The following is a 14,937-nucleotide window of genomic DNA, read 5'->3' as shown; positions in this document are numbered from 1 at the left end:
TGGGAGCTGCCTTAAAGGAGCCACACACTTAGTGATTGCAGAGATGCTGGTGGGAAGCAGCAAGTAGACTAGCTGTTGTGTTTTATTAGTTTGGTGCTTGGACCAGGAAAATTAAAATGCAGTCTTGTGCTCTGTGGATGAGACCTTACTGCCTCAGAATAGCTACTTCTGATAGGGCAGAGAACGATAAGTCACTTAAGTCATTTGTTGATGGTCATGAATCATGGCATCATGACGGGGACCACCACCAGCAAAATCAAATCAAGTGATTTTGTTTGTTCACATTAATCAGAACAAAGAGAACGTAATTGGAGAGCCAGTATATAAGATGCATGTTTTAATATTACAAGACCCATAAAAAAAGCCGGGCACGGTGGTTCACGCCTGTAATCTCAGCACTTTGGGAGGCCAAAGGCTGGCGGATCATGAGGTCAGGAGTTCGAGACCAGCCTAGCCAATATAATAAAACCCGTCTCTACTAAAAATACAAAAATTAGCTGGGCATGGTGGCGCGCACCTGTAATCCCAGCTACTCAGGAGGCTGAGGCAGGAGCATCACTGGAACCGTGAGGCAGAGGTTTCAGTGAGCCAAGATCACACCACTGTACTTCAGCTTGGGCGACAGAGCGAGACTTCATAAAAAAATGGTAATGAATATAATAACTATCAAGAAAATAAAGTATTTATAAACCATAATGAAAATGTAGGCTGGAGGCTGAGTGCGGTGGCTCACGCTATAATCCCAGCACTTTGGGAGGCTGAGGCAGGCGGGTCGTTTGAGCCCAGGAGTTTGAGACCAGCCTGGGCAACATAAGGAGACCCTGTCTCTACAAAAAAATTAAAAATTAACTGGGTGTGGTGGTGCACACCTGTAGTCCCAGGTACTCAGGAGGCTGAAGTGGGAGGATTATTTGAACTCAGAAGGTCGAGGCCACGTTGAGCTGTGATTGTGCCACTGCACTCTCAGTCTGGGTAACAGAATGAGATGAAAGAAAGAAGGAAAGAAGGAAGGAAGGGAGGGAGGGAAGAAGAGAAAATGTGAATGGGTGAATCTCATAAAAATAATGCACAGAAAAACAGATACAAGAGTATATGTGAGAAAACATTTTAAATGGTCCGTTTCTGAGGCATGATAAATCTAAGTACTGGCAGCCAGCCTGCAAATGTAACAAACCGCAGGGCTCATCCATCTAGAAGGTCACAATAAGGGAACAGAATGTAGAGGCAGGGTCAGTCCATAAAAGGGAAGAAAGCGGCCAGTGCAGTGGCTCACGCCTGTAATCCCAGCACTTTGGGAGGCCGAGGCAGGCAGATCACGAGATCAAGAGATCGAGACCATCCTGGCCAACAGGGTGAAACCTCGTCTCTACTAAAAATACAAAAATTACGCAGGTGAGTGTGTTTCTCACATAGATAAAGTTCGGAATACAGACCAAACTAAACTACAGCATTAGGAATGCACCCTTAGGTGGTAAAATGAAAAGAAAAACAAGAAAGTGATTACCGTAAGTATCAGCATAGTTGTTACTTCTGCGTAGAAAGGAAAGGATAGTGATAAGAAGAAGAGGAAGGGTTCTGGGATGCTGGAAATATTCCATTTCTTGGCCTGTGTGGTAGTTAAACGGATGTTCACTTTGTGATAAATCATTCAGCTGTATATTTATGTTTTGTTTACTTTTCTGCATGTTATATTGCACAAATAAGACTCGAAAAACAAATGTCCAAGGTAGTCAATGCAATGTTAAAGATAACACGAAAAGACTATAATTACAAAGCTTTAGTAGCTAGGACGATCCCTATGGGTGAAGACAGGCAATGGAATGAATGAAAAACAATTTAAAAATCCAGAAAAGACCATGAATCTAAAATATCTTGATATATAATAGAGGTGGCACATAATCACTGGAGAACAAAGAGAAACACCCTAGGACACAACCTTGAGAACGCCTACAAGAAGCGATCTTGTAAGCGTTCCTCATAAACATCAAACTGGTTGAAATGTCCCATACGGCCCCGCCCTTCGTCGTTGGGCTGTTTCAGATGCGTTGGCGCTTCCCGTCCTCGAGGGGGCATCTGGAGAACTGCGGGCGCCCGGAAAGTACGCATGCGCACTGCTCCCAGGGTTTGCGGTAGAATCTACGCTCTCGCGCCCGGTTACGCACACGGCATTTACAGTGCGCATAGCGCCCACGCACGCGCACTGGGGTGTCCGCTGCGCATCGCGCTGTCCAGTTATTCCAGTTTCTCTGGGAGCACCCGAGTTGACCCCACGGTCTGAGATGTCCAAGCTGCCCGCAGACAGCAGTGTCCCGCAGACAGGCGCGGCGAATGGTGACAGAGACGTCCCGCAGGCGGAGGTAGGCCGCGGGAGGCGGGAGCCGGCCCCGGCACAGCCTGAGGAGGCTGGGGAAGGCGCGATGGCGGCAGCCAGGGGAGGCCCGGTGCCGGCGGCCAGGGAAGGTCGGATGGCGGCGGCCAGGGGAGCCCCGGCGGCGGCAGCCAGGGGAGCCCCGGTGGCAGCGGCGGCGTTGGCCAGGGCAGCCGCGGCGGGCAGGGAAAGCCCGGCGGCGGCGGCGGCCAGGGAAGCCCGGATGGCGGAGGTCGCCCGCTTGCTGGGGGAGCCAGTGGACGAAGAGGGTCCCGAGGGCAGGCCCAGGTCCAGGCACGGGAACGGAGGCCTGGCTGCGTTGCCCTATCTCCGTCTCCGCCACCCACTTAGCGTTTTAGGAATCAATTACCAGCAGTTTCTTCGCCACTATCTGGAAAATTACCCGATTGCTCCAGGCAGAATACAAGAGCTTGAAGAACGCCGCAGGCGATTCGTGGAAGCCTGCAGAGCAAGGGAAGCAGCGTTTGATGCCGAATATCAGCGAAATCCTCACAGGGTGGACCTCGATATTTTAACCTTTACGATAGCTCTGACTGCCTCTGAAGTTATCAACCCTCTGATAGAAGAACTTGGTTGCGATAAGTTTATCAATAGAGAATAGTTATGTGGTGACACTACTTCAAGAGAACCTCTGCATTCCAGTCATACCAATCCTGCAACTTGATTTTCAGAAGTCAAGAGTATATCGCGATAAGACAGTGCACAGGTGGAGGGGAAAAAAAGGGGGAGGGGGAAGCTTATCTTGAAAAAGCATCACAGAAGTAGAAAAAAATGTCGAAAGCATTATAACTGTAATGTTCTTTGAGTTTGTGATTGATCCACGTTTTTCCCCCTGCATTATGGAAAATGTCTCTCAGCATTGCTTTATTACAAAGTAAAGGATGGTTTTATAAAATTGAGACTTGATGAAACATCAATGCTAGAGCCCATGAGGATGAAAGAAATTATCAAATAGTGCTGAACAGAATAAGATGTTAACGCTGAGTTATTAGGACTGGAAGGCTATGAAAAGAACTTGAAATTGTCGGAATATGTGCTCTCTTCATGTCATATTCAATAGAATTTTCTAGTTTAAGATTGATTTTGTGTTTTCTTAGGCATTTCAAGTGACAAGCAAAGTAAATGTATATATTATGTGATAAATCATGTTTTCAAGAACGTCAAATTTCTGGACTTTTTTCTTTCAATTTTTAATTTTCAAAGTTTTTTTGATATAAAAAAATCCATTCACAAGCCAAAAAATATATAAAATATACAGTGAAAAGCCTTCCATTCTTGTTTTCCTCCATCCAGTACCAACCATGACCTCTAATAGCCACAGTTTACCTTCCGTCCTTCTAGTTTCTTTACGTGTACACAGGCACATATAAATCTGGGTTTACTTGTTTTATTTCTTCACAGAAGTCAGCATATTATATTTACTGGTTTATACATTGCTTTCTCATTAAGAACATATGTTGACCCTTCCAAACCACTGTATTTCCTCATTATTTTTTAAAGTGGCATTTTATTCCATTCTGAGGTTATGTCGAAATTTACTTAACCAGGGATATATTGACGGACATTTAGGTTGTTTCCCATCTCTTTTTTGGGGCAGAATAAAAAATTGCTAGAGTAGTTCATCTTGTATATCGTGTGGTATGTGCACAAATATAGTATTGCTTCAATCCAAAATTCACTTCATATTTGAACATCTCTGAAATGTGGGTGCATCTTATATTTGATGCTGTAATAAATCATTTTTTCCTTAGGTTTTCATGAAACTAATGATTTTTTTTTTTTAAGAGGGAGTCTCACTCTGTCGCCAGGCTGGAGTGCAGTGGCACAATCTCGGCTCACTGCAACCTCCGCCTCCCAGGTTCAAGTGATTCTCCTGCCTCAGCCTCCCGAGTAGCTGGGACTACAGGCGCCCATCACCACACCCGGCCAATTTTTGTATTTTTAGTAGAGACGGGGTTTCACCATGTTGGCCAGGATGGTCTTGATCTCTTGACCTTGTGATCCGCCCACCTTGGCCTCCCAAAGTGCTGGGATTACAGGTGTGAGCCACCGCGCCCAGCCCTAATGATGTATCTCATAATCAATAGCTACCTAGATTCCTTTTTACATGTAATATCTGTAGGCTGATGCCCCAGAAATGAGCATTCTGGGCCAAAGGTACTCCTTTGAGATTTTATGAATATTGCTATGCAGCATTCTGTATGTGTCCTGCTTTGCACTCCCACCAGCAATTAATGATCATGGATGTTTTGTTACAGCCTAGCCAACACACTAAACCATCAATAATATCTGGCTTTCACGAATCTGATAGTTGAAAAATGGTATATCAGTTTTAATTTGTTTTTATTATGAGTGAGGTTAAATTTTTTTTTTTTTTTTTTTTTTTTTTTTTTTGAGATGGGAGTTTCACTCTTGTTGTCCAGGCTGGAGTGCAATTGCGCGATCTTGGCTCACTGCAACCTCCACCTCCCAGGCTCAAGGGATTCTCCTGCCTCAGCCTCCCAAGAGCTGGGATTACAGGCATGCACCAACACACCTGGCTAATTTTTGTATTTTTGGTAGAGATGGGGTTTCACTATGTTGGCCAGGCTGGTTTTGAACTCCTGACCTCAGGTGATCCACCTACCTCGGCCTCCCAAAGTGGCGGGATTATAGGCGTGAGCCACCGCACCCAGCCAGTTAAATATCTTTTAAGAGTCATATATATTCCGTTTTCCATAAACTGTCTGTTCATACTTTTTTTTTTTTAAGACAAAGTCTCTCTCGCCGAGGCTGGAGTACAGTGGTACCATCTCAGCTCACTGCAACTTCCGCCTCCCAGGTTCAAGTGATTCTCGTGCCTCAGCTTCCCAAATAACAGGGATTACAGGCACATGCCACTTCACCTGGCTCATTTTGTATTTTTAGTGGAGACGGGGTTTCACCATGTTGGCCAGTCTAGTCTCCAACTCCTGACATCAGATGATCCTCCCTCCTCAGCCTCGAAAAGTTCTGGGATTATAGGTGTGAGCCACCGTGCCTTCTTCATATTCTTTATCCACTCTCCTCCCAGATAATTTTGTCCTTTCTTCGTTGAATCCAGTAGCTATTTATGATACTCATGTTAGTGATATGAGGTATGATAATAGCTTGGGATATGAGTTACGAATATTTTTTCACAATTTGTCATTAGATTTTGGCTTTTTGGAAAGCCTTTTGGCCATGGTAATTTTTGTTGCCTATTTTTGTTTAAATTTGCAGGAGGCCAGGCACAGTGGCTCACATCGGTAATCCCACACTTTGGGAGGCTGAGGCAGGCAGACCACTTGAGCTCAGGAGTTCAAGACCAGACTGGGCAACATGGCGAAACCCTGTCTCTATGAAAAATTAGCCTGGTGTAGTGGCACAAGCCTCTAATCCCATCTACTCTGGGGGCTGAGGTGGAAGGATCGTTTGAGCCCAACAGGCTCCAGCATGGGTGACAAAGTGAGATCCTGTCTCAAAAAATAAAAAATAAATAAACCTGCAGTATTTTGAATCCTAAGGTAGTCTTGGGTGTGTGTGTGTGTGGTTTCATTGTCCATATTTGAATCTTTGAACCATTTGAAATTTATTCTCAGGTACAATATAAGGATCAAATTTTTTTCAATATATTTTCCATTTTTACTGTGCATACACATATATACAATGTATTTTTAAAATGAGCTTTACAATATGTGGTTTTATCACTTGGTTTACAACTAAATACACTGAACATTTTCTCTTCTACAACAGTTAAAAGAATTGCGTAGCTTGGAGGAAGCATAATTTATTAAGCAATCTTGTTGGGGACATTGAGGTATAATATTTTTTCTAAAAAGACTTTTTACAATGTCTTTTTAGAAAGGCTGAGGCAGGAGAATCACTTGAACCTGGGAGGCGGAGGTTGCAGTGAGCTGAGATTGCGCCACTGCACTCCAGCCTGGCGACAGAGTGAGACTCCGTCTAAAAATAAATTCTTTTTACAATGCCTTTGGGAAAAAAAGGGGAGTCCTTGTCTTATATATCTTTCTATAGATGATGGAAACTTGCCCTTCCATTTAGCCTTTTAACTTGCTTCTCTACACCCACCTAATCACCAATTAAATAACGTATTTTATGTTTTCCAACCTCTCTCTCCCATTTGCTTCCTCTTTCTTACCCAGTCTCCCTGCATATAGGCAGACAGACTTCCATTCCTTCATCACTCTGGTTCCTCACCTTAAAGAGGCTGTCTTTCCTTTTAAAGAGACAATTTTCATTGATTTTGATCAACTCTACTGAAAACTGTATCCTAAGGTCCACATTAAGATTAGTCTTTAGTAATCTGAAGATATGATTCAGTCGTTTAAAAGAACATATTAAGAAGACCTTGGTAGAATTACATGGATCAATAAACACGAGGCCTTGAGCAGTTGCTCACGCCTGTAATCCCAGCACTTTGAGAGGCTGAGGCAGGCAGATCACAAGGTCAGGAGTTCGAGACCAGCCTCGCCAATATGGTGAAATTCCGTCTCTACTAAAAATACAAAAAAGTTAGTCGTGCATGGTGGCACATGCCTGTAATCCCAGCTACTCGGGAGGCTGAGGCAGGAGAATTGCTTGAACCCAGGAGGCAGAGGTTGCAGTGAGCTGAGATTGTGCCACTGCACTCCAGCCTGGGTGACAGAGTGAGACTCCATCTCAAAAAAAGAAAGAAACACTGGACTTGGGCGCAGTGGAGATATGGCTTTCTTTCGAAAAAAGAAGTCGCTTTTTGGGAGAGGGCAGGGCAAAGAAGTAAGAAGTAGTTGATACTGTAAGGAAATGTTACAGACTATTTTGGAAATATATTATTTTAAGGCAACTAACAAATTATCATCTTTCATTGTAGCAGCAGCTTTTACTGGTCATGAAATTTGCATGATATCTAAAATGGTATTTCTGGAAATAGGTCAGTGTCAATTAATAGTAACTTTGTATAGAAAGGCAGATGCCAGCTAGCATAAAAGTGGTACATGCAGACGGTGGTAGCTCTGGGGTCCTGGAAGCCATGAGATGCTCATCCATCACAAGGCCATCACAGCCAGTAAAATGCCTGAGGAAAGCAGCAGAGCTGGCCGTGCCAGCATTTACACAGGGAATACTTCTTGGGCAGCCAGGTGTCATGGAGCACAGACCCACAGTTCTCTTTGCACACATCGTGCTCACAGTTCCGTCCATAGAAGGACGGGGGGCAGACACAAAAGGACCCCAATGCAGGTTCCCCCATTCAGGCAGCAGGTTCTGCTTAGCTTCTTACTGTCCTGTATCCCCATGGGCAGCACATGCTGGGAAGACTGAGGCCGAATTGCAGGCTCCTCCTGTGGCCGAATGCTGTCATTTCTGAAGGCCAGGTCTCCCTGAGATGGACACGCAAGTTCCTGATGGCCCAGCCCAGCAACTAATCCCAGTTCAAAGGCTTCAAAATGGCCATGATCCAAATCACACTGGAAGAGAAGCAGGCCATCTTCCTGCAGTCCATAGCTCTGTCATTGTCCCCTTGAACATCCAGGCAGGCCAGAAGATGGGTCAGCAGCAAGGATCCAATTTTTTTTTAGACGACTGCCTGGTTGCCCTAACATCAGTTACTGAGTAGTCCATCTTTTCCCCACTAATTGTTTTGTTTTTGTTTTTGTTTTTTCCAGATGTAGTCTTGCTCTGTCAACCAGGCTGGAGTGCAGTGGCGGGATCTCAGCTCACTGCAACCTCCACCTCCCGGGTTCAAGTGATTCTCCTGCCTCAGCCTCACGAGTAGCTGGGATTACAGGCACACACCACCATGCCTGGCTAATTTTTTATATTTTTAATAGAGACGGGGTTTCACTATGTTGGCCAGGTTGGTCTCAAACTCCTGACCTCAGGCAGTCCACCCGCCTCAGCCTCCCAAAGTGCTGGGCACCATGCCCAGCCCCACTAATTGTTTTAAGATGCCTTTTCATACAAAAACTATGTTTTAGATTTTCTAACTAGTTCTAAATCTGGTAATGCTAAAGCCTTTTATTATACTTCTTTTTCAGAGTGCTTCTGGGTATTTTATTCATTTTGTAACTATATCAACCTCAAAGTCAGCTTACCTTATTTCTTTTTTTTTTTTGAGACGGAGTCTTGCTGTGTGGCCAGGCTGGAGTGCAGTGGTGCGATCTTGGCTCACTGCAACCTCTACCTCCCGGGTTGAAGCGATTCTCCTGCCTTCTCCTGCCTCAGCCTCCCGAGTAGCTGGGACTTCAGGCACACAGCACCATGCCCAGATAATTTTTGTATGTTTAGTAGAGATAGGGTTTCACTATATTGGCCAGGATGGTCTTGATCTCTTGACCTCGTGATCTGCCTGCCTTGGCTTCCCAAAGTGCTGGGATTACAGGCCTGAGCCACCGTGCCCGGCCAGCTTACTTTATTTGAAAACAAAATATTTTTATTAGAATCATATTACACTTCATTAACTCATGGGTAATTGCTATCTTTTAAATAATGAGTCTTTGTATCTACATGATCAATTTTTCCTTTTTTTTTTTTTTGAGACAGAATCTGACTCTGCCACCCAGGCTGGAGTGCAGTGGCACGATCTCGGCTCACTACAACCTCCACCTCCTGGGTTCAAGCAATTCTCATGCCTCAGCCTCCCGAATAGCTGCGACTACAGTCGCCCGCCACCACGCCTGGCGAATTTTTGTAATTTTAGTAGAGATGGGTTTTTGCCATGTTGGCCAGGTTGGTCTTGAACTCCTGGCCTCAGATGATCTGCTGCCTGGGCCTCCCAAAGTGCTGGGATTACAGGCATGAGCCACCGTGCCTGGCAAATTTTCCATTTTTTAAAAGACTTCCTTTGTATTCTTCAGGAGAGTATTGATGTTTGTCCTTAATGTTCCTAAAGTAGGTCTTTCCTAGGTCTAGTCATTTATTCCTAGATACTTGATCTTTTGTGTTTTTTCTGTAGTACATGAAGATATTTATATTATAGAAGCTTGCCTGTGTATTTGAAGATAATTGATTTCTGCGTATTTATTTGATAGCCTCCTTTAATGTACTGAATTGTCTTACCGTTTATAGTAGTTTTTCAAATGATTCTCTTAAGTTGAGGCATTAGTCATATGCAAATAGTGATGGTTTTGGTTTTGCCTCTTTTACTTTTTTTTTTTTTTAGAGATAGGGTCTTGATCTAGGCTCAAGCTATCCTGCTGCCTTGGCCTCCTAAAGTTCTGGGATTAGAGGCATGAGCCACCGTGCCTGGTTTCTTTTGCAATTTTTAATAACTCTGACTTCTTTCTCTTTATTCGTTTTTTGGCTGATACCTTCTGTCTACTTTTAAACAATGCTGGAAGATAATGAAGCATCCTTGTCTTGTTCCTGATTTCATGTAAATCTTTTTTTTTTTTCCTTTCGACAGGGTCTTACTCTGTTGCCCAGACTGGAATGCAGTGGCACAATCTTGGCTCACTGCAACCACCACCTCCAAGGCTCAAGCGATTCTCCCATCTCAGCCTTCCAAGTAGCTGGGACTACAGGCGTGCGCCACCATGCCTGGCTAATTTTTGTATGTTTTTGTAGAGATGGGCTTTTGCCATGTTGCCCAGCTGGTCTCCAACTCTTGAGCTCAAGTGATCCTCCCACCTTGGTTTCCCAAAGTGGTGGGATTACAGATGTGAGCCACCGCACCAACCAATTTCATAGAAATCTTTACATAGCTATCTATTGCTGTCTGTGTGTGTGTGTGTGTGTGTGTGTGTGTGTTTTATCAGGAATGGTTGTTTGTTGAACTCGGTCAAAGACCTTTTCAGAATCTATGAAGGTAATCCTAGGGTTATTTCAATCTACCACCATCAAGACTCATATTTAGAGTTACTAGTAATACATGATCTTTGCATTCTTCAGATTTACTAATGACATATTATTTTATGTGCTACCGGATCTCTGCTTTTTTATTAAAGGACGTTCACATTCATGTTCATAAGTGAGGTTGCTGTGTCACTTTCTTATACAGCATTTGTCACTCTTAAATGGTGATGTTATTACATCATATAAATAATTTGGAAGTTTCCTTTGTTCTGGAACACTTTAAAAATCCATTGGAATTATCTTTCTAAGGTTTGGTAGAAATTCCCTTTGGGACCATCTAGGCTGGTGTTTGGGGTGGCAAGGGGCAGTAACTCTTTCACCACTTTGTTGATTTTTTTCCCCATGGTATGAGCAATAGATTTTTAGGTTCTTTGAAAACAAACATTTCCTCACTGAGTTAGCATATAGCATTTTTCCTGACTTCCTTGATTGCATGCCTTTCTACTTAATGGTCACAGAAGGGATTGTTGAACTTGGAGAAGTGTTATGTAATAACTCTCCAAAATAATCTTCATGAAGCTTGCTTTTAGCCTTACCATCTCCTTCTCTGATATGATGAGTATATCAAAGTCAAAACAGTCTTCCTGGATTTCTGAAATCAGCCTGGGATTTCTATGTATTGGGTTTCCCTGGGAGGCTGCTTTTTCTGAGGGTTCTTACAGTATTTGGCCAGAGACAAGAAATCACAGGTTCCTATGCCTGATGGAAGCTGAACTCGGGTCTAGAGAAAAGGGTTGTTGCCAAAACAGTAAGAATGATAATAACTTGGACTTCCACAGTTCTAAACAGCTTGGTCAAATATTTTGTCATTTAATTTTCCAGGAAAGAGCCTGGAGGCTCATAGGATTGATAGTCTTTACAAGTTCATCTGACTGCAGATCAGGAACTCTTCCCACTAAAGGGCACTGGCCTAACAGGGTTGGACTCTCAAGAGGCAAAGGAGGCGGATTGGGGGAAAGTGTCAAGAGCATCACTTCTGATATCAGACTGCATGTGTTCAAGTTCTGGCTTTGATTACCTGTGGGTCCCTGGACATATTACTCGACACTCTGTTCCTCTTAAAGTTACCCCAAACCTCCCTCCCTTTCTTCTACATCTTTTTTTTTTTTTTTTTTTTTTTGAGACAGAGTCTCACTCTGTCACCCTGGCTGAAATGTGCTGGCAGGATCTCGGCTCACTGTAACCTCTGCCTCCCGGGTTCAAGTGATTCTCCTGCCTTGGCCTCCCAAGTAGCAGGGACTACAGGCATGTGCCACCATGCCCAGGTAATTTTTGTATTTTTAGTAGAAATGGGGTTTCGCCATGTTGGCCAGGCTGGTCTCAAACTCCTGACCTCAAGTGATCCGCCACCCTTGGCTTCCCAAATTGCTGGGATTACAGGTGTAAGCCACCACACCCAGCCATTCTACATCCTTGTAAGTGGTGAAATCTTACAAAGGTTAAACATCCAAAGTTTTGGGATTTGTGAGGGGCAGCACATAAGAATCTAGAGTTCCTGGACACATATCCTTAGAATAGCTAAATACACATTCCAACTGAATTTGAATTAAATACACGTTGAAACTGAATTCAGTTTCTTTATGCAAACCTAAACATATGACCTTATATCTGAGATCCAGACTCAACTACTTTTGGAGAAATGCCCATCTTCAGATGCTGAGTGTGGGAAGACCTTCCAATAAATGGGCATTGGACACCAGCTCTGAAGTGAATAAGACTAGGATGGTGGGTAAGTTTCTGTTTTCTTCAGGGATTGAACGGAATACACAAAAAAGGAAAGTGGGACGTGGTTCTGTCAGCTAACTACAATGACTAGATGCTCCTACCTCCACCTGTCACCAAGATCTACCCATCCCTATTGTTTTATGCAAGGAAAGCAAAAAAAAAAAAAAAAAACCTCCATTTCTCATGCAATGGATGGGTTGCGAGTTTGCTCCAAAAGGAGCAAACACCAGATGAAAATTATTCATCCTCAAAGTAGAAATAGCCTTTATGCTATAATAAGAAAGATACAGTGTTTGGTCTTTCTCCCTGGTTCCTGGCACAGAACTCCTAAAACCCTTAGAATCAACTGAGTGATAGTGTGTTAGGAACATCTTTCGCTCTAATGAGGTCACTCTTGGTGGCCCTTAGATAGCTTCAGAATGGGGGCTAGTCACTAGAAAGACCAAGACTTCACTGGAAGCTTGGAACTCTCAGCCCCATCCCCAACCTCCTGGTAAGGGGAGAGGAGCAAGGGACTGGAGACTGAGTCAATTACCATTGGTAAGTGATTTATCAATGATGCCTATGTAATTAAACCTCTATAAAGTCCCTAAACAGCAGGGTTTTGAGAGTTTCCAGATTGAACACATCAAGTTGCTGGGAGAGTCCCACCAAGAGAGGGCATGGAAGCTCTACGTGACCCCCACACCCACCCTTTACCCTATACATCTCTTCTACGTAACTCTTCCTGAGTTGTATCCTTTATAATAAACTAGTACTGGCCAAGCACAGTGATTCACACCTGTAATCCCAGCACTTTGGGAGGCCAAGAAGGGTGGATCACTTGAGGACAGGAGTTCAAGACCAGCCTGGCCAACATAGCAAAACCCTGTCTCTAGTAAAAATACACAAATTAGCCAGGCATGGTGGTAACACACCTGTAATCCCAGCTACTAAGAAGGCTGAGGCACAAGAATCAATTGAACCCAGGAGGTGGAGGTTGCAGTGAGCCGAGATGGAACCACCGCACTCCAGCCTGGGTGACAGAGTGAGACTCTGTCTCGAAATAAATTAAATAAACTAGTACTAGTAAATACAGCACTTTGCTAAGTTGTGTGAGTTCTAGCAAATTATCAAACCTGAGGTTGGGGGGTCATGGGAACTCCTGAATTTGTACTTGGCTGGATAGAAATGTGGGTAGCCTACATACTCCATTTGTGACTGGCATCTGAAGTGGGCATAGTCTTATGGGACCTGTGGGGTCTGCACTAACTGCAGATAGTTGGTGTCAGAATGGAATTGTGGGACACTCGGTTTGTTTTGGAGAATCGTTACGGAAAATCCCACACATATTTGGTGTCAGAAGTGTTGTCAGAAGAAAATCTCTCTCAGCCTTCAAATAAAGAATGCTATCTCTTTAAAATGCTTTTTTGTTTGTTTGGCTGGTTTTTTTGTTTGTTTTTTTGAGACAGGATGTCACCTCTGTCACCCAGGCTGGAGTGCAATGGTACAATCATGGCTCACTGCAGCCTCAACCTCCCAGGCTCAGGTGATCCTCCCACCTCGGCCTCCTGAGTAGCAGGGACTACAGGCACCTACAGCCATACCTGGCTAATTTTTGTATTATTTGTAGAGATGGGTTTTCACCATGTTGCCCAGGCTGGTCTTGTACTCTTGGCCTCAAGCAGTCCACCCACCTCAGCCTCTCAAAGTGCTAGGATTACAGACTGAGCCACCATACCTGGCTTAAAATAGTAAATTTTTATAATTCCCTGCCCTGTGGAACTTAGGATCTATTCAAATAGAGGAAATAGGCATAATAAATTATTTTATATTATAAAGAATATGTTTTATATGTTATTGTATACAATACATATTATTTATGTCATATATTATTACAAGTTATATGTATTCCAGGCAAACTAAACAGTCACTGTTTAAGGCAGGAGTTTTCTGAGGTATTTGAGAAGTAGTGAGGAAGTCACCTTGACTTGGAGCAGAGCAAGCAAGGGGAAAGGAATTGGGATGAAGTCAGAGAAGTAGCAAGTTGGCCTAAGCTGGTATTGGAGTGGTGCCTTATAGACCATTGTTGGGATTTTGGCTTTTATTCTGAGTAAAATGAAGTTACTGGAGGTTTTAGTCGAAGAGTGAGCTGTCTGACTTGCATTTTAAAATAATCATTGTGGGCCGGGTGCAGTGGATCACGCCTGTAATCCCAGAACTGAGGGATTAGTTCGAGGCGAATTAGGGAGAGGCCGAGGAGGCTGTAATCCCAGCTACTCGGAAGGCGGAGGCAGGAGAATCACTTGAACCCAGGAGGCAGAGGTTGCAGTGAGCCGAGATCACGCCACTGCACTCCAGCCTAGGCAACAGAGCAAGACTCCATCTCAGAAAAATAATAATAACCATTCTGGATATTTTATTAAAAATAGATTGTAGGGGGCAAAGTAGAAGCAGAGAGACCAGTAGGAGGCTATTATAATAATGTGGGGAAGAGATGGTGGTGACTCAGCAGGATAGGTGCAGAGGAAGTGTAAACAGTGAACAGATTCTCATTATATTGCCAAAGCTGACCCAACAAAATTTGCTGACAGATTGAATGTCATATTTGAGAATGTTGCCGGGCGTGGTGGCTCACACCTGTAATCCCAGCACTTTGGGAGGCCAAGGCAGGTGGATCATGAGGTCAGGAGTTCGAGACCAGCCTGGCCAACATGGTGAAACCCCATCTCTACTAAAGATACAAAAAATTAGCCAGGCGTGGTGGTGTGTGCCTGTAGTCCAAGCTACTCGGGAGGCTGAGGCAGGGGAATCACTTGAACCCAGGAGGCAGAGATTGCAGTGAGCCAAGATGGTGACATTGTACTCCAGCCTGGGTGACAGGGTGAGACTCCACGCAAAAAAAAAAAAAAAAAAAAAAAAGAGAATATCATATATGAGAGAACAAATGACTCCAAGATTTTTTCATTTGGAACAACTAGAAGGACTGAATT

The 14,937-nt window shown here is 43.9% G+C and overlaps 1 protein-coding gene and 1 pseudogene across 1 annotated transcript; one reads left to right on the top strand and one right to left on the bottom strand.

Annotated features, from left to right (window-relative positions):
- The first annotated feature begins 2,115 nt into the window (after window positions 1–2,115).
- Window positions 2,116–3,554, top strand: EID2 (EP300 interacting inhibitor of differentiation 2). Its single transcript, XM_054462707.2, has one exon. It carries the CDS (start codon window positions 2,280–2,282, stop codon window positions 2,988–2,990), a length of 711 nt encoding a protein of 236 aa, XP_054318682.2. The 5' UTR covers window positions 2,116–2,279; the 3' UTR covers window positions 2,991–3,554.
- Window positions 3,555–7,265: 3,711 nt separating this feature from the next.
- Window positions 7,266–7,889, bottom strand: LOC129019668 (putative protein CRIPTO3; annotated as a pseudogene).
- Window positions 7,890–14,937: the final 7,048 nt, after the last annotated feature.

The sequence above is a fragment of the Pongo pygmaeus genome, chromosome 20 (genome assembly GCF_028885625.2).
Source record: "Pongo pygmaeus isolate AG05252 chromosome 20, NHGRI_mPonPyg2-v2.0_pri, whole genome shotgun sequence".
Taxonomy (NCBI): Eukaryota; Metazoa; Chordata; class Mammalia; order Primates; family Hominidae; genus Pongo; species Pongo pygmaeus.
The sequence above is the reverse complement of the archived record's forward strand: the minus strand, read 5'-3'. Positions and strand labels throughout refer to the sequence as shown.